The sequence below is a fragment of the Phaenicophaeus curvirostris genome, chromosome 1, assembly GCF_032191515.1.
Source record: "Phaenicophaeus curvirostris isolate KB17595 chromosome 1, BPBGC_Pcur_1.0, whole genome shotgun sequence".
Lineage (NCBI taxonomy): Eukaryota > Metazoa > Chordata > Aves > Cuculiformes > Cuculidae > Phaenicophaeus > Phaenicophaeus curvirostris.
This window is the reverse complement of record NC_091392.1, coordinates 58,020,286-58,046,438: the sequence shown is the minus strand read 5'-3', so window position 1 is coordinate 58,046,438 and position 26,153 is coordinate 58,020,286. Positions and strand designations below refer to the sequence as shown.

General features: G+C 39.2%; 1 protein-coding gene across 1 annotated transcript in view; it reads left to right on the top strand.

The window, feature by feature from the left end:
• The window catches only part of DGKI (diacylglycerol kinase iota), a 211,797-nt gene that overhangs the window by 129,841 nt on the left and 55,803 nt on the right, over positions 1-26,153 (top strand). Inside the window, exons 22-24 of the mRNA XM_069859033.1 lie at positions 11,386-11,486; positions 22,288-22,367; positions 23,948-23,992. Coding sequence (XP_069715134.1) covers positions 11,386-11,486; positions 22,288-22,367; positions 23,948-23,992 — 226 coding nt within the window. The remainder of the gene's footprint in view (positions 1-11,385; positions 11,487-22,287; positions 22,368-23,947; positions 23,993-26,153) is intronic.

The following is a 26,153-nucleotide window of genomic DNA, read 5'->3' as shown; positions in this document are numbered from 1 at the left end:
CTCAGTATATTAATTGTCCTGAACCTGTTCATGGTCTAGTTGTTGCAACTAGTGATCTTTTTGCTAACTGTTCGTCGAAAATTCAGTTTTTTAATATATGTATTTAGAAAGTTAAACAGTTTTGATGTGAAATACAGATTGTTTGAGTGCTTTTATAATATGAGTAGGTGAGGATGTGCAGCTTATGATTTGTACTCTTCTGATAACTTTAAAATATTGAGTTGAAGCGTGGTGGAGATAAGTCATTATTCAGTGTCTGCAGTTGCAGTGCTTCTGAGTTGTTTCTAAAGGAGGCTGTCCAAACATAAAAGGCAGACATAATCTCTTCCTCATCTTACAGTGCATTGCCCTACAATAGAGACAAGTAACCATCCCATAAAGTGTATCAAGCCAGAAGCAAATTTTTAGGTGTAAGGAACATACAGGATAAGGTGATGCTGTTTGCACTTGGTTATGGATTGAAACAAGGCAGATAGTGGGGTTATAGGAGGAGGAAAAGGTGACTTTCTTTTCTTCCCATATGTCTTTTCTGTTTGTACCAGCAAAAAGCAAATTTTTGCTGGTACAAACAGATCAACAGACTCAATTCTCCTTCAGAAGGGTGAATTATGTTCTTATTTCCCTTCCCTTAAAAGACTTGCTGGTTAAGTTGTCATTCTTGTTCTCCTTGACTGGTTGTGATAATATGAAAAAGGCAACATATAGCTTGCTTTTTTGTGCTCAAACCAAGAATGTGGTTCTTGTGAGTTATAAGCAAAATGTGTATGGAATAAGAAGAGAAGCTGTGGTTCAATTTTTGCAGGAGTCATTTTCTGATTAGAAACTACGGTTTACTAGCTGCTCAGTAAGTTTCAGTTAATGATTGCTTTCTGAACCTCAAAAGCTGGTATTTTGCTATCACTGGCTTTTAGTTTGGGTTGAGGAAGAATGTCCTGCATGATGGAAAAGAAAGAAGAGGCAAGAGCTCATAGATAAAACACATTCCATAGGCGTTAGAGAATCAAAGGGACCATCTGAGTATAACCACTAAAAGACAGTCAGTCTTGGGAGTCACTGTATATAAAATGCATGTTTCCCTAAGGTACGTGAAAGAAGAATGGAGACAGCAATTTGTCATTGTGGATACAAAATCTCCAGTAAGGGTATTTTTTTTTCTTAAACGTTAACTAAAGTTGACCAACTTTTGGAGACAATTCCATCCATTCAGGTCTTGGCTTTGATGTTTTTTTGCATTTCTGGTCCTGCTTCTGAAGTCTGCTGCCTTGAAATTTTTCAGTGCCTGTGGAACAAATCCTGGGGCTCCTTGTCTTCCTTGTATAGATATGTGGCTAGCTTGTCATTCGTCCTCCTCACTCATGTCTTTAGAAAGCTCCTGTGTGCCATGTAGCAGTGATTTTCTCCATATGCATGTCTTCTGGCTTCCTAATGTGAACTTGGAGCTCTGCATGTCTCTTCATACAAATGTTATGTGACACATTCCTTTTGTTTCTGTTTAAATGTTGTATGTCTCTTTCTTTGTTCTCTTCCTCTCTCTATCCCTGTCTCTTTTTCTTTCTCTCTCTCTCTCTTGCTCTCTTTCCTGTCTTTTTTCTTGTCTATCCACACTGTGTGCTCCTTTTCTCCTGGCCACTCATTTTCTGCTGCCTATAGTATCCATAAAGTGCAGTCTGCTGACCTGAGGAGAGTCTCAGCTCCCCCCGATTCCTTCACTGTGTGAGTATCTGGCTTTTTTTTGACTTTCAATTTTCCATCTTTTTTTGCTGTTACCCTGTGTGTCATTCAACCAGGAGACAGGGAGGTAAAATCCAGTGACAAATGGGAAGCAAGCGCTCAGGTGACAGCATGGCAGGCATAGGGCAGTGGCCTCACCAGCAAAGGCACGATTCCACAGTACCATCTAAGGTAAGCAGGGCATGTCTGGTGTTAGTGACCAGGTTCAGCCACGAGTCCAGCTCATCAGACAGATCCCTAGCAACAGGCAGATCTGAAGTTAAGTGCCAGCCACCATCTCTTGAAATGTCTGAGAATGACAGCTTTCCATCCTTTGGCTTTCATCAAAAACGTACTGTGAACAAACTCAGCCATAAGCTATGTATTCATATAGAGCTGATCTCTTGGCTATATCTCCAGATAGAGCTGATCAAAACAGGGAACTGGTCCCCCAGAGATGCATTGTGACATTGTGTGCACCTGCATTGAAGATGAATACTTCCCACCCCCTCCTTGGCAATATCCTAATTGATGGCATCTGCACCATACTTACTTACTAAGTAGTAACTAAATTAACATTTTCAAAATGTGGTGAATTGACATTTAAATACTCATACCATTGCACTCTTGTATGCTGGTGTCCTCTAATTCTACACATTAGTGTTATTATGAATGCCTCTGTGTGTCCACAATTTAAAAAAACCCTCAATGGACAAACAAAAACCACCAACCAACCCCAAAATCAAAAAATAAATCACCAAACCCACCTTAATATGATATGTCAATTCAGGCAATATAGTTTGTCTTTAGAAATGTTTTTTTACTATTCAGTTAAAAAATATATGTTTTGCTTTTTGTTGGTGCCCCTTCTGCCTTCTTGCTTTGCCAGTCTTATAATGGGACATATTTTCGAACAGGTTAGGAGTATCAAAGAAATAAATTTCAAATATGTGTTGGAAAATAACAGATTCAGAGCTAGAAATCCGGGTTTTCAGAGCAGAAATTTGATTTGAAGAATGAATCTTATTCTGTCATAGAAGAAATTCAATAGTATATGTTTAAGAAAACCCATCAACACTTCTCTGTTCTGAAGACTGAGCACATGCAATAGATGGCATCTAAAATGTTCAACAAACCAAGAATTATTTGGGAAAACTGACTGAATAATTTCAAGAGCAAAGTTCAGCTTTGAAAGAACCTGAATGTCCCGGTGGACACCCAGTTGACTGTGGGCCAGCAATGTGCACTTGTGGCAAAAAGTGCTAACGTTATCCTGAACTGCATTAGGAGTGCTTCCTGCAGGTCAAGGGAAATGGTCCTTACTCTCTACTATGCACTAGTGAGGCCACACCTGGAGTGCTGTGTGCAGTTCTGGGCTCCCCTTTGCAAGAGGGATGTGGAGCTACTGAGGACAGTCTGGTGAAAGATGATGAGGGTTACTAAGGAGCATTCTTCCTATGAGGAAAGGCTGAGAAAGCTGAGTATGTTTAGCCTGGGGAAGAGAAGGCTCTTGTGTGATTTCATCAATGTCTATAGATATCTCAAGGAAGGGTCTAAAGAAGATTGAGCCAGGATCTTTTCAGCAGTGCCCAGTGACAGGACCGGAGACAATGGGCACAAAATAAAATACAGAAGGCTCTCTCTGAACATCAGCAAAAATATTTTTATTGAGCATTGGCACAGGTTGCCCAGAAGAGATTGTGGAGTCCCCATGCTTGGATATACTTGAAAGCTCCCTGGACGTGGTCCTAAGCAGCCTGCTCTTGGTGACCTCTGCTTGAGCAGTGGGTTGAAACAGATGACCTCCTTAAGTCTTTTCCAACTTCTACTATTTTATGATTCTGTGAAATTTCAAAAAGCTGCAAGTTCCTCATTGTTATTTTGCAAATAAGGAAAGATTTCCAATCCAGTATGCCTTGTCCCTGGATCACATTTGCTGTACTTTAAGGAACAGAAAATATTACAAATAACTTGTTTCACTGATTCAGTACCTAAGCAAGCCTCTAGAAAAAAAGTGGAGATAAGCCTTATTAGTTATGCAGAACATTAAATAAGCTGAGGGTCTGGGGGAATGGGCATTGTTTTCAACTTGAGGGATATCCCTTGGAAAATGACTTCCAAGTTTTGATACAGTTATTTGAATATCTCATTTGATATCAGCTGTCAGGATAAGGCAGTGAGAGACATATGAGCCCCAAACTAATTTGTAAGTCAAAGATGTTCTGTATCTTAAAATCTGTAAAAATAGATTAAGCACGCTTCTGCACTGTGGCAGCCAATTAATGTGTCTGGCAAATTAAAATAAGAACCCATGAGGTATTAGGGAAATTTGGTTTGAATTGTGATGGCTTTGAAATTCTAATGTTCCTTTTTTTGGTTGAACAACATTGAAAGAGCCTGAAATAAGTGCCTGAAAGAAGCACTGTGGATATACTGTGATTTTTTTTTTTATCATAGCAAAATCTGCATAAATAAAAATACAAGTACCACCTTATTGTAAATAGTTTTTACTCTTTTGTAGAGTTTACAGAGCAATGATTGCAGCAAGGGTGCATGTCAAACCTGTGTGAATAGTGAGGGAATAATAGGAAATAAGTTTTTGCTTTTAGATGTTCAATTCTGGGCCCCTCACCACAAGAAGGATGTTGAGGCTCTGGAGCAAGTCCAGAGAAGAGCAACGAAGCTGGTGAGGGGGCTGGAGAACAGGCCTTATGAGGAGCATCTGAGAGAGCTGGGGGCTGGAGAAGAGGAGGCTGAGGGGAGACCTCATTGCTCTCTACAACTACCTGAAAGGAGGTTGTAGAGAGGAGGGTGCTGGGCTCTTCTCCCAAGTGACAGGGGACAGGACAAGAGGGAATGGCCTCAAGCTCCGCCAGGGGAGGTTTAGGCTGGACATTAGGAAAAAATTTTTCACAGAAAGGGTCATTGGGCACTGGCAGAGGCTGCCCAGGGAGGTGGTTAAGTCACCTTCCCTGGAGGTGTTTAAGGGATGGGTGGACGAGGTGCTGAGGGGCATGGTTTAGTGTTTGATAGGAATGGTTGGACTCGATGATCCGGTGGGTCTCTTCCAACCTGGTTATTCTATGATTCTATGAAATGCCTCATAGAAGCAGATTTGTGGGTTAGGTTGAATATGAGTGTTTATAGGAGGAGGGTCTAATAAATCACAGGAGACAAGGCATAAGGGAAAAAGTGATACTAAGCTGTTCTCCAAATGCATAGTTAAGGATGAAAATGTTTTATATAAATCTTCTCCCTTTTCTCTATCACACAAATTGCAGGCAATTGAGTCTTTGTTGGTTTTTCTTATTTAGCATGTGGGCTTCTGTTTAGTGGGATTAATACTTGAGAATCCACTGTTCTTGGAATTGTAAAGTGTGAGAGAACTATGGATAACATGATGAAGGAGAAAGAAAACCAAAACCAGGACCTCCCTGGCTCCTCAGCACATGTTTAAGTGTGAGTCTGGCCTTCATACAGCAAAACGCTGAGGCACTTGCTGCAGCAAATGTGAGCTAAGAAAGTGCAACAGGGTTTAGTACAGTTAGGCTAACCTGGCTTATCTGGGATAACCATCAAATGGAAAAAAAAAAGTATGTGATAAAGCTTATATTTTTAGGGGGTATTTTTTTAGGTAAAGAGCTTAGCAAGAGCTTTGCCTTAAAATAGCAGTGGACTTTTGTGAAGCACTAAGATTTGTCTACCAGAAGAGGCTGGATTCTGCTCTGTTATGGCAGTTCTTATATTTTGACTAGATAAATGCTCTGTAAAACACACTTATTCTTAATGTATTGTTTCCAAGCTCTGCCAATAAGATCTCAAAAGGAAGTTTAATCTCTCTTTATGCTCTGGTTGCTGCTTTGCTTTTTGCAATTGTTCTAGACACTGGAACATTTAATTAATTTTGCGTGTTTATTTTTTTCTCTAGAAGATAGGTAATTCATTAATCTGTGACTGCAAACATACCCCAGAGAAGTGTGATTTCTTTTCAAAAATTCATTTGTTGCAAGGACGGGGCAGTAGAAGATTTCTCTTTCTGTTTACTGAATCATAATAAATCTGAGTGTGTAGGCTGGTGTGGGCTGTGTTCTGTTGGGCTGTTTATTATTATTATTTCCAATCTCTGTGTAGACACAAAGCATAAGTAATCATTCACAGGATTCATAAATAGTTGACGTAGTGATTAGGGCATATATAATTTAAAAGTCTATCTTCCCAGTTGAATCAAACTGGTGTCACGGCAGAGATGTTACCAGGCTGCTGTGCAGGAGCACCAAGGACAGGACCCAAGCTCACTCTGCCTGTTTTCTTTCCTGGGTAACTGGGTGCAGAAGCATGACTTTAGGAAAACCATCTGGGCTCCAAGTGAGTTGGGTGGCATCCTCTTGCCTGTTGCTGGATGATTAATAGGAGTGAGAGCAGGAAGTCACAGCTTCATCAACAGCTGAGTGTTTTCTTGGTGAATGGAACTAGATGAGGTTCTGGTGATAGTCTCAGAAATACGTGTGTGTGGCTTTGCTTCTACAGGTTTGAACAAGTGGTGGAACGCAAGGAACTTTTGAAAAATATGCTGTTTTCATTCTTTCCTGTCAAAGCTCTGTGTTTTTATGTTTTCTTTGTTTAGTTGGGATTTTTGGCAGGTTGTGGTGTTGATGGTAACAGTTCTAGAATACCAAAAATGCTATAGTTTAGGCACAGGAGGGAAATGTTTGCATACCTTTTCTTTACTAAGCACCTTGCAGCAGTGGAGTGGGTGGCATTAAAAATGACTTCACATTATAAACAGATTATCTAGCATGATGCTGACTTTCAAAGACCTGTCCCTGCAAAAAGGGTGTCTCTGATTCTGATGTGTAACCTGGTGTGCCATGGGATGCGTTTTTTCTTACAGAAGAATAGACTTAAAACCCATAAAAATGAAATTAAATATTTATGTTAATGAATGTCTGCAAGTTTTAAGAGTTTCCAGAAAGCATGCTCTTTTCCATAAGAATACGGAAGACCACCTAGATATTGAATAATCCCTATTACAAGGAGAAGTAAAATGCTGTTTGTCTGATAGAAAGTAATGCAATTTCCTTGTACTGTTCAGCCATTTTGCAACTAAAAAAGGAAAGGAAATCATTCTCTGCTACTGAAATTAGATTTTTTTTTTTGTGATGAAGTGGAATAATTTTGAGAGGATCTCATAACATCTCTGTAGAATCTTTCGTGGTTTGTCCCAAATAAATAATGTCCATTGCTTTTCTGCACAGCTAATTTGGACTCTTATTTAATACTGCCCTGAATGTGCACTTCTGGCCTATGTTAATCAAAATAACATATTTTAACTTTATCTGATGGAAAACTAGCCTATCTATGCTCCCAGTTTGAGAAGACTGATCTTTAGGTTAGTGTTTAAATAAATCCATTATATCTAATCAACGCAAATGAACACAATGTTTCACTTTACCTGATTCTGTGTTTATGATTTCATGGGGCATAAGACCTTTAGGGTGTAATTCTGTGAGCTGGCGTATTTGGGGAATGACATTCTTAATTAGATTCTTTCAGAGATAATGAAGTTCATTAATCAGTAGTTCAAATTACTTTTCATTGACGATGTAATACACCATTTTGAAGAATAACAGGTAGAAGAAATGTGAATGTTTTAGGTTAGATTGCAGTGCAGAAATTCCCCTGAATTTATAAATTGTCTGCTCCTGTATCTGGAAGGCTTTTCTTCCTTTCCTTTCCCTATGGTTGAGCAAGTGTTTTATACAGTCTTTAGGAACATACATTTCTATTACTACTGTACTAATGGTTGCTTTCAGTGACATTCGTCATGCTATTGTTCGCCTTTACATGAACATGCTTAAGTACTTAAGCTTTGTGGTTTCTGAGTACACTGACTTCGAACAAGATGAAGTGTGCAATTTTTATAATAATACCGGTTATTATCAGTATCTGTGACGACTACAGAAGTATTGATGCTGGAAATATCTTCCTCGGCTGCTTTAAACAGTTATGTATGGAGCTCATGAGTTCTGTGAAAGAATGAGTTAATTAGTTGGATGATAAGGACAATATTCCCTGGTGTCAATTGTGAGTCTGATAATGCAAAGATAATGCACATAGTTTGCTTATGTAGTAGTAGTAGTTCCATGTCATTATAAAAAGGGGGGGACAGAAGGATAAACAGGAGAACAGGAATCTCTGACACTTGCCAGCTGATTTTCTTCCCATTCTTGACCTGGAAAGGAAATATTTCTCCTCAGGTAATACATTACATTTAAGATGGTGTGCTTGTTTTTTCCATAGAAGCAAATTTGGAGATATACAGTAAGCTGATGTACCAAAAAATTATACAAAAGTGCTTTTGTAGAGGGTGTATGGCTCCTAGAGTAACAAAAATATTTTAGATTTGCTGTTGATTTTGCATCTTTTTCCTCCTCCGGTTTCAAGCAAATAAAAAGGGCTTGCTTGCTTCTCCTTTTCAGTTGAAATGATTAATGTGACTCAAGAAACTGATGCTGGAAATGCAATAGTTTGCCACCAGCTTCAAGCAAGAAATAACATTTCTAGAAAGAAGGTGCATGTTTTCCTTTCTTTCATGGTGTTGCATAGTGAGTCAGCATAGCTACAGAAGCCAATGTTGTCCTTCTGTCCCCTTGGTGTCAAAACACTATTCTCTCCTCATGGGGAGGTTGTAGGGAGACAGATGATTATTAACTAAGGATTGGCAGATGTTGGCATGAGGCTTAACTTGCCTCGCTCCCATTTTTGCAGGTCTTCTTGAGCACTGAATGTAGGGTCAACATGACCACCCCTTCACCTTAACGTAAAGGCTCCAAACATCCTGCTGGGGAAGCTGTTCTTGTTTCTTGTCTTCCATTCTTCTCCCCTTCCATGAGATATCCAGATTATCCATTGTGATGATCTTTTTGAAATGAGGCCAGTTGTGTGGTAGGATGCAAGTTGACCAGTAATGATTAATAATGATTAAGTAAGAGGTGGCTATGCTTGATTCTAATATGGAGAGCAAACATCCCTTGTTCTGGGCTGAGTAATTCCTGTACAGGAGTCTCAACTTCTGGTCAAAGGGTTATTTTTGAACTGGAGGTTGGAGAGCATATTTTTTTGAATAACCCAGCTTGGGTAATTCAAAGTTTTCAACACAGATTTTGCTCTCATTTCAGGAGAAATAACAATTTGAGACAGGTTTTTTTGGGTTGGGTTTACACTTAGCTTAATTTAGCATGTAGCAAGGATAGGTATCTTTGTAGCATGGTGGAGTGTTGCAACAGAAATAAGTTGCTGAATTATCTTGTCTTCCCACTCCTTTTTCTGCCAACTGAATTCAGAGTAGTAGAGGTAATTCATAAGCAAACCTGTCCTTACACCTGCAAACAACCCCCAGGCTGTCAAGAGATCAGCTGGAATACTGAACTACTTTCACCGGAACGTGTAAGGGCAGAACACTGCGGGAAAAGCTACATAGCTTATTCCCATATTATTCCGATCCATAAAATACTTCACTTTTCAGAGCTGCCAGTCTGTCGTTTTCATGAATCCTACTTCATGCAGTGAATTACTAATACTCTCCCCTCAGACAAAGAGTATGTAGTTATATTCTTATGTTTTCTGACTGAAATGTTTTCTTAGATTTTCTTGGCTAAGAAAAATCTCCTATGATTTTTGGTTTTGAACTTGCATTTTATAGAATTTGAAAGGGAATATAGTTCCTCAGAATATGTTAATTTCTCAGCCAGTGAGGTGACAGTTAAACATGCCTTAAAAAGAAAGAAAAGAGTGTCAGAATCAGTGTGATTATGTTCTCGTTCCATCTATGCACCTTTTGCCTCCATTTACATGCACTCACCTCCAAGTTGTTGAGCCAGCTGTAGAGCTTGCAGGTGGAGAGTGCAGTTCTGTAGGGTAACATAAGGGCACCTGAGTTAGAAAGCTGCTCCCTCTAGCTCTGTTGGAAGGTGTCTGTTGTCAAACTGCAGAAGCTTGTCTTAAATATCGGCAGTTTGCTGATATCTTGGAGTACTTTGTCAATGAGCACAGGAAAAACATTGGGCAACCTAAATGTTTCTTTTGTTTCAGTCTGGCCACTGCTGTTAAGCATTTATGATTTCTTCTAAGCTATTCTTCATGTATCTCAGGCTTTCGAAAAATCTTTATTATGGAAATCCCTGTTCAGAATGTGAATTTCTTCCATGCATCTACTTCTAACGTGTCCTACACTCCAGTTTTGGAGGCGCCCTCGATTCATTATAATTTATCACTTTTTAGGCAAAGAGTACTTGTGCCAGTGGAGGTTTTTTTTTACTGGGACTTGATTTTCAATCTTTACTTTCATCTGTCCAGATGTTATAGAGCTATTTATGCCAACAGAGAGAAAGCGTGCAATAAGCTAATGCTGAAATAATTGCTAATTGCCATCCCAGTGGCTTTTCTGAGAGGTGGCCACAAACCAAGCATTTTCTCAGGCCAGCAATATTTTCAGGTCAAAAGCAAATCACTTGCTTGTTTAAAACTAAAGAAAAACTTTAAATTCTTGAGATGTGGCTTGTTCTGATTGGGATTTAAACTGACAGTGCAAATGCAGTGCGTTAAATATCTTAAAATTGAGACAAAGGAAAATGTCAGGCTGTATATTTATAATAGTGCACAGTATTTCAACTTTTAAAAGGCAGTGTGTGTATTTGGTGGTCATTCTACTGGCATAATTCTGTTAATAACTGTATTAAAACAGGTAAAATAGATGGTCTTTCAGTGGAAATACAGGATGAAGAGTCTACTTTTAACTGAGCTGTTGGCCAGTTCTTACAGGACAGATATTTGATGTATGCATAGTAGTACACAGGTTATCTGTCTTTAAAATTGGAAAGTGCAAATGTGAGGTAGTTAATTTACATAGCATTCAGCTAAACTTAAATAATAGCTTATAGTAAGGTGGAAGCCAGCATGAAATCAAACCAGAACTGATTGGGAAAGCTTCCTATCAATATATGAACACTTAAATTTGTAGATAGGGACTCAGTGAGTGTTTCAGAATTATATAGGCAGTTGATATGTCTAAATCTGTCTGAAATATCTAGAAATTATGTTCCTGCACTGCTACTTGCTTTTGAAAGTCCTCCTGGTTTATGTGTATTGGACTCACTACTGCAGAAATCCGCCTCTTAGCCACATATCTGTTTCCAAGAACAGAGTTAATGAATGAGGATCCCCGAGGGGTATAAGGGTGGATGCTTTCATAGGCAAAGGAATGGCTGTCCTGAGAGACTTCCCAAGAAAACATCTGTGTCCTGAAACACAGCCTGGCAGACCTACTGGCTGTGGTGAAGTCCTAGGAATGTACAAAGAGGCAGAGTGCAGGTGGAAGGGCTAACTCTACACAAATTAGAGAACTCATAAAAACTACTGTAATTTCAGACCACACAGCCAACAAATGGAATTCTTGATCTTGCTTGTAATTTGCAGTCTAATGTCTATGTCTATGTGGTGGGTAGCTGTAATCTTAAATGCAGTGATGGATTGGTGAGAAAGTGGTCAATTTTTGAAGAGTCTTGCTTTTTGGGTTGTTTTTTTTCAAAGAACAGTAAAATCACTTGATATGCTTTTTTTTTCATTTTGTTCTTCTATGAAACACTTCATCTAAGAAGCTTTTTTCTTTTCTTGCAGTCCTCATTCCATCCTAGATCGCCTGCGTATCAGAGTGAACAGGATTAATTTACAAGAATATGAGGGGCTACATTACGACAAGGAAAAACTCCGGGAAGCTTGTAAGTTGGAAGAAGACAGGTTGTAGCTGCTTTCTGTATAAATCTTATATTAACAAAGCTCCCCAAAACAATAACAACAACAACAACAAAAAAAACAATCAAAGGGTCAAGCACACATTTTTGGATGAGTGATGTAGAGTGTATATTCATCTATCTGTGTATACGCACGTGCACATTCTTTCTGTATAAATACACTTTCTATAAAAAAGCATATATAGACAATTCACCTGTTTTCTTATTTAACTATGATTCCTGCAAGTTGATTTTATTCGCTGTATAAAAAAGTGGTTTTCACACCTGTTTTATTCATGTCTTTCTGTTGCTTCTGCTGGGTTTCTGCTAGTGTATGAAACTATTCAAGACTTCAACATTAACATTAAATTTGAAACTGATGGGGGAAGCATGATTAATTTCTTATTGAGAATGTGCTCTGACCTTAAACATGGCTCTTACACAGGTGCATTTATCTTTGGAAACAAATTTGGCTTCCTTAGTCCTTTATTCTTTAACATTCTTCAGTTTTCCATATAAGAGAATAATCACTGTTTTATCTTTTCATGTAACAGTTTAATTTCTACATTCAGGGGTAAGTCAAAAGAAGACAGCCAGTTGCTTTAGCAACATTGATGGTGATGATCAATACTTAAAAATGAAGTTCCTTTCTTTGATGACACACACAATCATTAATTGATGAGGGACATGGCTACTTATGATAACAATTTAATAGTCTTATTCATGTATCTGGCTCATTATTCATATTAAATTACAAGCATGACTGTTGTGCAACAAAGCTTCAGCTCCCTTTGTAATACAGAGTGCTCAGGTAATAGGAGAATGACAACCCTTTTAATTGGTTTGCTTATCTTGCTGTTGGAAGATACTTAAACTGTTTCACTTTCATTCCTTTCATCCCACTCCTCGTTATTCTCCCAGTCCACCAGCTTTCCTTCCAACAAAAGAACTGGAAAGGCTTAAATTTTACTGTCGGTCCTGAAAGCCTTTTATGAAGATTCTGTTACTGGATTTTGGTTATAATTAAAGTAATCGAGTCCTTCATCACTGGACTGAGAAGAATTGTAACAGGATGAGGATTATGGCTCACTGAGGACGAATTTGCTTCACATTTAAATTGAAAGTTTGACCTTGAGTAGACTTCAGGCCATATTAAACCCACATCTGTCCAATCCTGGCAGAAACAATCTGGTTCATTTGAAGTTTCATACTATGGTATTCCACTTGAGGAGAATTATCATCATCCATCTTTGCAATGGATGTATATGCTATGTAGTCCTTGAGAGCCATTTAGATGTTCTGACACCGTTGTCACTGCAAAAGACTGTTTATGTTATTTATCACCTGCAAAAAAAACCCAAAACCATAATGATAACATCATTAAAAAAATCCCAGAGAATGATATAGAACCTTTTAGATTTGTTTCTAGATTACACACATTTGATCACTTTCTGGATGCGTTTTTTATGAGGTTTTCATTCAAAAAGTGAATGTTTGTCCATCAAGAGTTAAAATGATTGCTTTCAGGCACTGGCAAGCCATTGCAGACCCTTTTATCTCTTTCAAGATGCTGCATGGCAAACTTAAAATAACTATTCTATGATTCTATGATCTCTTCTGGAAACTGAAGGATAGCCAGTCATCAAGCTGCATCGTTACATTAGAGGGCTACAAAACTTTAGTTTTTATGAGGAAGGAAGCTGGAAAACTGTGTAAACCTTCCTTACACTTTGAGCAACTTGGTCTAGTGGAAGGTGTCCCTGCCCATGGCAGGGGGCTTAGAACTGGATGATTTTTAAGGTCCCTTCCAACCCAGGCCATTCTATGATTTTAGTTGTGTTTCTGACACAGCTAATTAGACACATTTAAAACGCTTTTCTAGTGGCAAGTCTATGGATTCCTGCCTGCCTGGATCCGTTATACACTAGACACTTATATGAAATGTTTGCTGACTATATCCTCATCAATAAATCATTTCATTGAACATTGCCACTATAAATGTTGCTTGGCTAAAGAGGAGGAGGGGAGTGCTGAGGGAGGAGAACCAGCTCTCCTTCCTTTACCAAAGAAAATGATTATGGAGGGAGTGGAAATAAACAAATTTCCACAGCAGATGGATAATCAAAATACGGTCAGTCTGAATTAAGAATTTAAATGCAGGTAATACTTGTGCACTAATAAAATACAAAAGCACTGGTATTTGGCCCTGTTTCTGCAATAGTGTTTCTACAAGGCATGTTACTATCAGCGGGATTAGCTGCCTTCAGGATGGCTGTAGCTCTTGGTTGTAAGTATTTCTTGCTGGATACTTGCAAGAGACTCAATTTACATGTCATGGAATCATAAAATACAAGGTTGGAAAGGACCTCAAGGATCATCTGGTCATCTTAGCAGTGACATCTATGGAGCTCATCTGCTAAAGTTAAGAGGAAATTTGTGAATCACAGGATTAATTAAATTATGTCCCATCTGTACTTGATGGTCATAGAACAATTCCGGCATTCTGGACTGGGTGACTTTGCTCTTAAAGAGAGATATGTGACTTGTTGCCTGGAAATCGTGAATTCGCGCAAAGCATAGCTTTATGGGTCAATGGCTAACTAAGGGCTAAGATGTATGAGGGTGGTCTGAAATGGTTTCATTCCATATGAATCATAGAATACCACATCGGAAGGGACCTCAAGGATCATCTCGTCCAGCCTTTCTTGGTAATAGCATGGTCTAGATAAAATGGCCCAGCACCCTGTCCAGCTGAATCTTAAAAGTGTCCAATGATGGGGAAAATACATCTATCCAGACTTTAGCAGAATACCTACTTAATTCCAAAATACTATAATAACTATTCCCTGCCCACAAGAATTAAAATCACTTTACTTCCCCAATTCATTTCAAAATCAAGCCAGAATCTTACAGCAATATGAACAGGAAAAAGGAGACAGTTAATACAGTCATGCTGTTATGCCTGAAGGAAAAATAGCACAGAAGCTATAATGTTTTGTTGTCCATTACACATCTACATAACAGAGTTTTGAAAGCTCTGACATCAGTGTAATAATCTTGATCATTTTAACTCGCAGTAAATACATTTCACTCCTCATGTTTGTTTGAAATACTGATTTGATTCTATCAACTACTTCACTGAAAATTGCTCTTCTGACATATATCAACTCATCATACAAACTATTCCATGAAGATTAATCTTCACTCTGCTGGAGGTAGACACCTCATTTTGAAAACCTCCTGAGCAATTAAAAAACGTCACTTTGTCCTCTGAAGGGCATGACCATTCTTAGCCCATTCTCCTTCTTTTGCTTTATAGTTTTCTTGTCATTGCAGCTGGCATTTAATCAAGATGCTGTTTCTGAATTGTCCCTTCCTTCCTTCCCCACGCTCCTTCTTTTCTCCTTCATTCTTTCTTCTGTCAGCATCTCAGTATTGTCTGTGGGATGATTGATGATTGTACAGAGAATGCTTATTGATCTTTCAGCGAGGAGGGATGAATGCTTCCATGCACTCTTTTAAGTAAGGGATGTATGTTGGCATTTTAGTTATGTTGTAATGTTCCTTGCTGAAAATGTAGTTGTCTTCTCTAACACCTCCAGATATGTGCCCCGAGTGATTGTCACCCTAGTCAACAGCTTTACTGCCTTCTGCTCAACATGATAGTTGCACATTACATGACCATAACCAGGACTATCATATTCAAAAAGTGAGATGCATTGATGTTTCTAGGTGGGAAGAACTTAATTCTGTTTCTCTCTCCTGCCTGCATATTTTCTGTGCGTTCTTTCTGATTTCCTGTTATTGCACAAAAGTGTGATCCAAAGCAACACTGTTAATCATGGAACAGTTTGGGTTGGAAGGGACCTTTGAAGATAATCTTGTCTCAACACCCCTGCCCTGGGCTGGGACACCTTCCACTACACCAGGTTGCTCAAAGCCCCCAACCTTGAATACTTGCAAGGATGGGGCATCCACAACTTCGCTGCAGAATCTGTTCCAGTTTTTCATGACCTTCATTGTAAATAATTTCTTTCTTATATCTAATCTAAATCTACTCTTTCTTAACTCTGCATGGGGCATAGAATCATAGAATGGTTTGGGTTGAAAGGGACCTTAAAGGTCATCCAGTTCCAAGCCCCCTGCCATGGGCAGGGACATCTCCCACTAGGTAAGGCTGCCAAAGCCACCATCCAACATGGCCTTGAACACCACCAGCGAGGGGGTTTCCAAAACTTCCCTGGGCAATCTGTTCCAGTGGATCACCACAATTATCATGAAGAATTTCTTCCTAATGTCCAATCTAAATCTTTCCCTCTCCAATTTATAGGCATTCCCCCTTATGCTATCACCACGTGCCTTTGTAAAAAGTCACTCTCCAGCTTTCTTGTAGGATCCCTGTAGGTACTGGAAGGTCTTTATAAGGTTTCCTTGGAGCCTTCTCTTCTCCAGGCTGAACAAGCCCAACTCCCTCAACCTCTCCTCATATGGGAGGTGCTCCAACACTCTGATAATCGTTGTAGCCCTCCTCTGGACCTGTTCCAACAGTTCCATATCCTCTTATGTTGAGGATTCCAGAACTAGACACAGTACTCCAGGTGGGGTCTCACAGGAGCAGAGTAGAGGGGCACAATCCCCTCGCTTGACCTGCCGGCTACATTTCTTTTGATGCAGCCCAGGATATGGTTGGCCTTCTGGGCTGCAAATGCACATTGCCAGCTCACGTTGGACTTATCATCAACCAGCTTCCCCAAATCCTTCTCCACAGGGCTTTTCTCAATGACTTCATCCCCTATCTTGTACTGAAACTGTGGATTGCCCCAGCCCAGGTGTAGGACCTTGCACTTGGCCTTGTTGAACTGCATAAGGTTCACACAGGCCAAATTCTACATGTATTCTAGGTCTCCCTGGATGACATTTCATCCTTCCAGTATGGCCACAACACCTCTCAGCTTGGTGTCATCTGGAAACTTGCTGAGGGTGCACTTGATCTCACTGTCTATATCATTGATGAAGATATCAAACAGCACTTGTCCCAACACAGATCCCTGAGGGACACCACTTGTCACGCATCTCCACCTAGACATTCAGCCGTTGACCTCTGAATGTGACCATCCAACCAATTTCTTGTCCGCTGAACAGTCCACCCATCAAATAAATATCTCTCCAATGTAGAGAGAAGGATGTTTGCAGGGGTCTGTCTCAAACGCTTTACAGAAGTCCAGATAGATTATATCCTTTGGTTTTCCCATGTCCACTGATGTGCTAACCCCATCGTAGAATGCTACTAGATTGGTCAGGGAGGACTTGTCCCTGGTGAAGTCATACTGGCTGCCTCCCTGTCCTCCATTTGCTTTAGCATAGCTTCTGGCAGGAACTGTTTTGTGATCTTCCCAGGCACAGAGGTGAGTCTGACAGGTTGGTAGTTCCCAAGGTTGTCTTTTCTACCCTTTTTTAAAACTGGGCACAATGTTACCCTTCTTCCAGTCACCAGGGACTTCTCCTGACTGCGATGACTTTTCAGATATCATGGAGAGTGGCTTGGCAACCACATCAGCCAGTTCCCTCAGGACTTTGGGGTGCTTCTCATCAAATCCCATACATTTATTTATGTTCAGATTCCTCTGGTGGTCATGAACCTGATCCTCCTCTACAGTGGGAGGGACTATATCTCCCTGGTTCCCTTCTTATTGTCTCTTTACACAGGGTGGGTGAGGAGAGCGGTTGTTGGTGAAGTCTGAGGCAAAAAAGTTGAGTGCATCAGACTTTTCTTCATATGTTGATACAAGGTCACCATTTTCATTCATCAGCTGGAGTACGCTTTCTTTAAATTTCCTTTTCTGAGTGATGTACCTTTAGAAGCCCTTCTTGTTAGTCTTCACTTACCTTGCCAAGTTCAGATCTGCCTTGGTTTTCCTGACCCCATCCCTGCACAAGCGGGCCGCATCCCTGTACTCTTCCCAGGTTCCCTGTACCTGTTTGCACTGACTGCACAGTTCCCTCTTGGTCTTCAGTTTGACCAGCAGGTCTCTAGTCAGCTATGCTGGTCTCCTCCCTTCCCTGCCTGATTTCCTACATCTGAGGCTGGAGTGCCCTTGTGATTTATGGAAAGCATTCTTAAATATTTGCCAGCTCCATTTTGGTCCCTTGTTCCTGAGGACCATCTCCTATAGGATCCTACTGACTACCTCCTTGAAGAGCTAGAAGTTTGAAGATTTTAAAATTGAACCACTGGGGCCAAGAAAACTAGCAGCTGATGAACTTGAAGAGGCATAGGTTTTGTCAGTATAATACACAGATTGGATTTTAGAGGCACGTCGCTTAGATTTGTCTTGTTAAGAAAATCCTTTTGTACAAACTCAGTTGCATTAAACATAATGGGAAAGCCAAGCCTCTTAATATAAATGTCTGAATATTTTAGAATTTTCTCCCAAGAATTTACTTGGTCCTTCATGTTTCTAATATCAGTGGAACCTCCTTAGGAAGATGGCTTTCTTATAACATATGCAGAAGTGAGGATCCTTTATTTCCTACATTAAACATTTACAACCAGTGTCTGATCTCCACAATCCCCTGGGGTATGTCGGACTCAGAATGACTTTTCTTGGCATTCACATCTACCTTAATGATCTGTCTTGAGGCTATTTTGTTTGGGATTTGAGTGGGTTAATCATGGTGTTTAGATCACAATTGAATTCTTTCGTAATAAGTGCGGAAGTTAATTGAATTTTATTTTTTCTCTGTGGTGTGATATGCAGTATATTCAGGCTTCTTCCATCTGTGTTCTTAGTACTATTAAGGAGTTCACTAGCTTCAGGTATTCAGCATAATGGGCAGTTAATAGGTGGAAGATTTCTTCTTTGTTTTATAAATCATATAGCTAATTTCATACGGACTAAGGAAATCGCTACTAATTTTGCAGTCAATCAAAGCATGATGCTAGCCATACTGCTGCACCTACCCGACTCTCCTCCTGCTGATACTCCTTTTTGGTTAGTATTGCTGGAAATAAAAAGCTTTGCAGCACTGGTTCAGAGTATGTAGCAGCTGTCTGCCTGTCTCATCTCCTGGAGTTCTTGCACTGCTGCTCATCACTGCAGCTTTAGAGTCCGTAGCCGCAGCTCCCTAGACAAAATGCTTTTCACCATTCAGGGAGAACAAAGAAACTGGGAGCTGGATGCAAGGAGCCAGAGAAGCAGGCACCTTGGAAGGGAAATATCTGGCACTTGAATGCTGTGGCTTGGCTTGTAATCTGAGACTGTAACTTATTTCTGGCATGTTTTTGGCATATTCCCATGTTCAGATATACCTGTATATTAACAGGAGTGGGCAGTGTGTGAATGTACAGGAAAGTTGCTCTACAGTGCCTGTGCTCCTAATGTGAGAATTTGTCCTCCCATCTTTCACCTGGCATCTCTAGTAACTGCTGCGTCTCACAGCACTGTTCTGTAGTGTCCACATCCTCACCCACACAGGGCCATTCAGAAAAGATAGAAGTTCATTTATTCCTGAATAGAAATGTCCACAATGACATTGAATGCCATGCATGTTAACTTCGTGCCTTTAACCGATTCATCATAACTTACCTCGTTTTGTTCCTGTTGCACAGCATTGCCTTGTGTATTGAATAAGAATTACATAATTTCAGTCTCATTATTAATCATAAAGGATTCGCTTTTTTTTTCTTCAAACAGCAGCTATTGTGAAGCACTTTGAAAATCTTGTCTGCATGATGCATTGTGCATACTTACTGTGGTTTAAGATAAAAATGAGGGCTGGGAATATCTTCCTTGCTGAAAGCTGAATGGGGTCTTGCAAAAAAACCCAAACCCCAAACAAACAAAAAACCTGCAACAAACCAACAGCAAATGCCCCAAACAAAACTTTGGCAAGTACCATTTTAGCATATACTGTAGTGCTATCCAGTTTTAAAGGTTTTTCGAATGAGCATGAACTACATGAGTGAACAGTGTGCTGCTGCAGCAGACAAAGCAAAAAGGATGCTAGGTTGCATCAACAAGGGCATCACCAGCAAAGATAAAAGAATTCATTATCTCACTCCAGTCAGCATTTGTCAGGCCAAACCTGGAATACTATATTCAGTTTTTGTCCCTGCTAGGCAAAAAAAGATGTGGACAGGCTGGAGAGAGTTCAGGAGGAGGGTCATGAAGATGATCAAAGGACTGGGAAGCCTGTCATGCAAGGAAAGGCTGAGAGAACTGGGTTTGTTCAGCCTTGAGAAAAAAATGCGCAGACTCATGGAAATGATGCGGGCTACTAGTTGCAAGTTACTGCTGGGAAGATTCTGATTGGACACAAGAGGAAAAATTTTCACAATGAAAATAATAAAACATTAGAAAATTTTTCCCAGGGAAGTGGTGGATTCCCCATCATTGGACACTTTTAAGATTCAGCTGGACAGAGTGCTGGGCCATTTTATCTAGACCATCAAGAAAGGCTGGACCTTATGATCCTTAAGGTCCCTTCTGATGTGGTATTCTATGATTCGTATGGAATGAAACCATTTCAGACCCACCTCACATATCTTATCCCTTAGCTGGCCATTGACCCATGAAACTATAGGTTTTGCTAATTCGGCATTTCTAGGCAACAAAAGTCACCCAGCCCAGAATTCCAGAATTGTTCTATAAACACCAAGTATAGATGGAACATAATTTGGTTAGACATATGATTCATGAATTTCCTCTTAACTCGAGTAGATGAGCCCCATAAATGTCACTGCTGAGCTATCGTTTGCGTATTAGTGTTTTCTTTTCAGGCATTTTGATTTTGGTGGCTTTCTTTAGAATTCTAAATGTTCAAAAAATCATCTCCTTTGGGCTGTCCAGAATGGTGGTAGTTATGGATTTCAGTTCTGTGTTAGCTATGTAGTTACAGCAGGTAAAAGCTCTGGTCCCCATTAAGTGCATATGCTCCTCCATGAAGGAAGAAATTCAATAGAGAAGAGACAAAATCAGTGGTCCATTATCAGCCCATGGTGTAGCTCCCTAGTGCTTTGTAGCTATTGAAGCTGTAGTCGTGTCTGCTGCAATTCATGGTTTAGTGCTATAAATGAATTTAACAAACACTTCTCTGAGTAAGGGTCACAGAGGGATCTGCTGAATTGAAACTAGATAGCCATTAAGTACTTTCTACAAAGAGCTTAAGGGTCTCCTGACAGAACAGATTAAGGAATAATAAACACTAAGCAAAGAGAAGCAGTCTGCAATCCAGAGCACATAAAGCAAACCTCACAATTGACCCTCATTCCACTTGCATATTTCTCAGTCTCTATTCTGTAATGAAAACATCTGTGAGGTAACAATAAGCAGTGTTCCCTTCTGGCCTTGCTGAAAATCAGTAAGTGTATTGACATCACTATCACACATCAGTGTTGCTTCAGTTGTGAGCTCTTCCCTTCTTCTCTCGTCTTCCTGCTTATCCCTTCATTATTTTCTTTTATCTCCTTCCAAGTCTTTTTCCCTTGCTCTGTTTCCCCTCGGTTCATTAGCTGTTCTGCTGTTCAAATTGTTTTCCAAACATGATGCTGGCAGTGTTGTTAATGTGTTCCTAGAGCCCAGTGCTGGCTTCCGAGGCATGCAATGACCTTGACTGTCATAGGGGCTCCCTATCTCTCCTCCCTGAGACCACTGACCTTCTCTTTGAGCTTCTGCTCTCAGTGGGCCACAAAAGTATAAGCCTCTTTCTGCATTATCTTTTAGTGTTGTCTTGTTCTTTTATCAGAGTTAAGAGTGTCTTGGTAGATAAATCTCTTTCCCTCTTAACCAACTTCTTTTGGACAGCAGGAGGGGATGCAGCACAGTTGTTCTTTCTATTTATTTTAGAAACGTCAGTGGTTTTATGTTGCTTCTTGTTATCCAGTTACCAAAATTGTTTGTGTTGATATTCTGCTCTCCTTCTGGAATGCTTCAGATGAGTATTTAAAGACCCTCTAGGGAGAAAAAAGAACTTCATTCAGTGATTCAGTTTTAGCAAAGCAGATACTCATGAATTTTCACTTGTTTTCTTTCTGTTTAATGAGATCTTAGTAGGTAGCTCTCTTGGTACCTTCCATATATACTTTTTTACTCTCCCGTTGTTTCTTGGGGATTTGTTTTGGTGAGGTTTTTTTGGCTGCAAGAACAGGATGGTTTTGGAAACCTAAACTTCTTGGTGTTAAAAATATGCTGCCCTCATCTGAAGGGAATTATTTGCTGTATTTTTATAAGTTCTCTTTCTTTGTGTGTGTCTGCGAAAATATGGAGATGTTGTGATAGTTGTGTGTGTAGAAGGAATAATGTCTGCTTTGATTTGAAAGCAGTCTTTCATCAAAATATTATGGTGCTGGACAGTTTTTTTTTTTAAATCAGGCTCTGACTTTCATTACTTTAAATAATTTTTGTAGACTTTTAAGGGTACTGAAAATGAAATATCACTCTCTTATTTCAGTGTATAACAGCACCTCCCTAAACTCTTGTTCTAGGGTGTGTTCCTTTCTTTGCAATCAATAATTGATGTTGACATAAGATGATGAAATACACACTTTAACTGAATTTGGTTTAACTTCTTTTGTATGACAGACAGTTGAACACCAGAATCTTTGATAATTATAAGTGGATGAAACTAATGATGAATAATATGTTCTTGCTTTTAAATGACTGTTAAGATTTAGGTAGCAGAAAACTTTTTTGAGGACATTATATAAAAAAGAAACTTGAAGAATATTGTGAGTCTTTAAAGTTCAAGGGACTTGAGATAAAGAGATTTTTCTTTGGTTTTTATTTTCCAGCTATTCCCCTAGGAATTATAGTTGTACGAGGAGATTGTGACTTGGAGACCTGTCGTATGTACATTGACCGTCTACAAGAGGTGAGTTTTCTGTGAATTCAGGTGTCAGATATTAATTTATGTTATGTATCTCTCAGTTCTGTGTGCAGAGGTCTAATACTTGCAACAAACATATATTAAGAATATTGCAATTTGCTTACCACTGAAAACAGAACTTTAAAGTTAGCACTAAAAAATGTTTTCTAAACAGGAGATGTAAAGTCATATTGTCTCCTTTTAAATGATAACAGAATTGACATGAATGGATGTGTTTACTTCTCTTTGAATTGGAATGGAACACCAGCACTCTCCACGTACCTTGCTAAAATTCCACAAATTAGTGGTTAAAAAATGTTTTATGTAAGGATAAACATCATGACATTCTAGTGGACCTAATGATACAAATGTAATTCTTTAATACTGTGATGGAGTAATCTGAGACACCAATAAACACTACAAATATCAACTAGATATTTCCAAACACACAGAAATGTGTGCTCGTGCAGCTAATAATGCTTTTGCTCTTACTGCCTTGAATACCTTGCCTCACAATATTTCAGTCTGCCATACAGTCTGGGAAATGGAGATTTCAAGCGCCCCATTATCTGAATCATTTTAAGTGGGTATGCATTTAGTGATAAAGCAAATGTATTTTCATTTATATGCTGTCTCTAACTGTTTCTTGTCTTTTACTAATATCTTTCAACAACATTTTCAATTATATTATGTAGGTTTATGGATAGATGGTCCATTTTACATAGGAGCTATGAACTACATCCCTCCCATTGGACTCTTTGGGAGCCACTGACTTCCCTATGGTTTTGAAACTGCACTTGCAGCTTTAACATGGCCTTAGTATCTCACTACAAGATTTTGCTTTTTTGCATTTCAGCCAGGATTCCATTCATCAAATGCATTTCTGAACACTCAGACCTATGATTTGACTATTTTTATCAGACGCAACCCTTATTGTAAGGTGATATATATTTGAGATATCTAGTGATGGAAATTGTCAGTGAAATAATTGTGATGACCTTCTTAGCAGATTGCAAATGTGATCTCAGACTGACCTCACGAATCTTAATATGGCCAGCATGGGGTGGCATGTAGTTGTACAGACCTGGAGGAAACACGGCTAGAAGTTCTGGTTGAATTACTTGTGGCGATTTTGGAGGAACTGTGTTTCTCCAACATTTTGCAGGGCTTGTGCTACTTTTTTTTATGAGCTTGATTTAGCTCAGACCCACTTGCTGGGAATGGAGGTTGCAAGGCTTCATGCACTCTGCCAACCTGCATGCCAACTGGGGAGCAGTAGGCCGTGCTTTTTGGAAGGCTATGTCGTGAGCTAAAACTGTTTTTCAAAATTGATATTGAAATAAATTAGATTCACGAAGCCTGCTAAATATTTTCATTCTGATATGACCTCCTATGCAAATCTAAACTTTAAGTGAGCTTTCTGTGACTGTTCTGTGGTGTTTGTTTAATGTACTTAAAACTAGTGAGAAATGCTTGCAAAATTATTTGTGTTTGCCCAACCACTTCAGATAGTAGAAGTGCAAACAGCTCTTGTTCCTTTAATATTTTTCTTCATCATTGGTGTGTCTCTTTGATCCTCCTACTAGGACCTACAGTCGGTAACTTCTACTACACAGAGAGTTCATTACCAGGTAAGATAAGCTTTATTTTTAATATCAGAACAAAAAAAAAACCTAGCACTGTGGATGGCACTCTTTACATTTGAACCTACATTTTATTTTTGTTATATACCTGTATGTTAGATGAATTTCTGAATATCATTTGCCCTCAAATGTTGGAGGGTGATTCTACTCTCCCTCAGACAATCCTTTTCCTTGCAAACCTTATGGAATCACCTTCAATATTTGCACAGCATGATGAAATGAGTGGTATTGCAATAGCAGTGCCTTGCATCTTGAAGTGTATAAGAGAATGTGTCCTGTAGAAGAAATGACAAAAGTAAAATTATTTCTCTGTCTGAGAAACTGAGCAATAGCATGTTATGTTGCATAGCTGTAGTACTAAAGTCTGTCACTGAGAAAGAAAGGTGTGCTAGCAGGCCTTACCTCTTAATAATTCTCTGCACCGCATTCACCTACCTATAGTTTATCATAATCTTCAGTATTTTCATCTGCCTGGGGCACAAATATGGGTTTTGCATGTGCCAAACAGGTTCTAGCTTTAGGTGGCTAGTTTTTACAATTTGACTCTCTGTGCATTTTACAACTTTATTGTACAAATTATTCAGTATGGAACTTGCCCTTACAGTGGAAATACTGTGCAAGAAGGCATATTTCTTTCAGTATTGTGCTGTACATCACTTAAATTGGGAATGAAATAACTGTAATGACTCCTGAGCTGATCTGACATTAGTGCATAGTCTTGACACAATGGTCAATTGACACAACACTGGGATCACAAGACAAGTTTACACAGTGGAGATAGTCTTTTCCTGGATTTAACGATGCAAGTCTTGTTGAGATCAGCAGGAATGAGTTCACTGAGAAAACATGCAGAGGTCCTACTGATGGGAACCCATTGCGGTGAAATTTTAGATAATTTCTTGGGGCTTGATGATTGTCTGGGTGATACAGAATTCCAGTTTGACAAGAATGCCTGTAAATGCATTGAATGCAAGAATACACTATGAGAAAATGCAATTTAGCATGTGTTCCTGGAGTTGCTGCCTTCATACCAGTTCATGGTTTGCTCCTGCATTTCCATGTCCAGTTTTAACCTCATATTTTTTACATTTGTATCAATGATTGCCCTGGAACTGGGTTTTAAAGCAGTGCTAGTGTTTAACGCATTGGCTTGAAAAACAGAATGTATTATTCTGTTCCACTCATTATAAATTAACACAGGTGGCTGCTGACTTCTCCATGTGTAGGAAACAGCCTGAGGTAAAATGAAGAACTAAATCTGTGTGTATAGAGACAAAAGAGAGTATAAAATGTCAGGAATCAGTCTCATATTTGAATCTAACCTTTCTAGTTGTAGCAGTATATAAATTAATTGCCTAGCCACCTCCTCTAGTGCATATCAGCATGAAATCTCTAAAATGCTATCAATTTTTTATGATGTTACATTTTAAATGTACCCCTTTCTCTGTTTTGTCTTCAGTACTTGTTTACCCTGGATTCTTCAAACATTGATTTATTCTCAATGGGTCTTTTGTACAAATTGTCTTGTTAGGCTAATTTGATGTTTGTTCCATGTTTGTTCCTCTACACATTACAGAAAGTGGAAAAAGTAGAGAATAAAGGCAATAAGTTACTTGAGTTGATGAAGCTGTCTTCTTACCTCGCTAATAAGGTGTCGTGGGTACTTTTAGGTCTCATAAATGCAATTCTCTTGCGTAGTTCCTCTGCAGCTCAAAACATGGGGAGTCAGCAGAAACAACATCAGCAAGCCCAGGTGCAAATAAGAAAACTGAAGCTAAAACTGTTTTTAGTTCTGTTTTGTTTCTCTAATGAGTTTAATGCATATAAAATATCATTCTCTTGGGCCTGAGACTTCCCAAGCTAGTTGTGTAGTGGAATTGTAATGAAGTCTTGGAAAAAAACGTATCACAATATGCAATTTGTGACTTAAGTTTACATTTACCAGCATTATCCCTGTCTTGATTTTCCCAGCATTATGTACTGTGCTAGGTCTATGAATTTTTACTCATGTCTCCTCTTTGTATCATCTACATTTTGTGCTGTTATCTTTGGATGCTTTCTTCCTTTTTATCTTTTCTATCCCAGTCCTCATCATTCCACAAATAGTGGGCTAAATATTAAGATACGTAAGGCTTTGTGCATATAGATA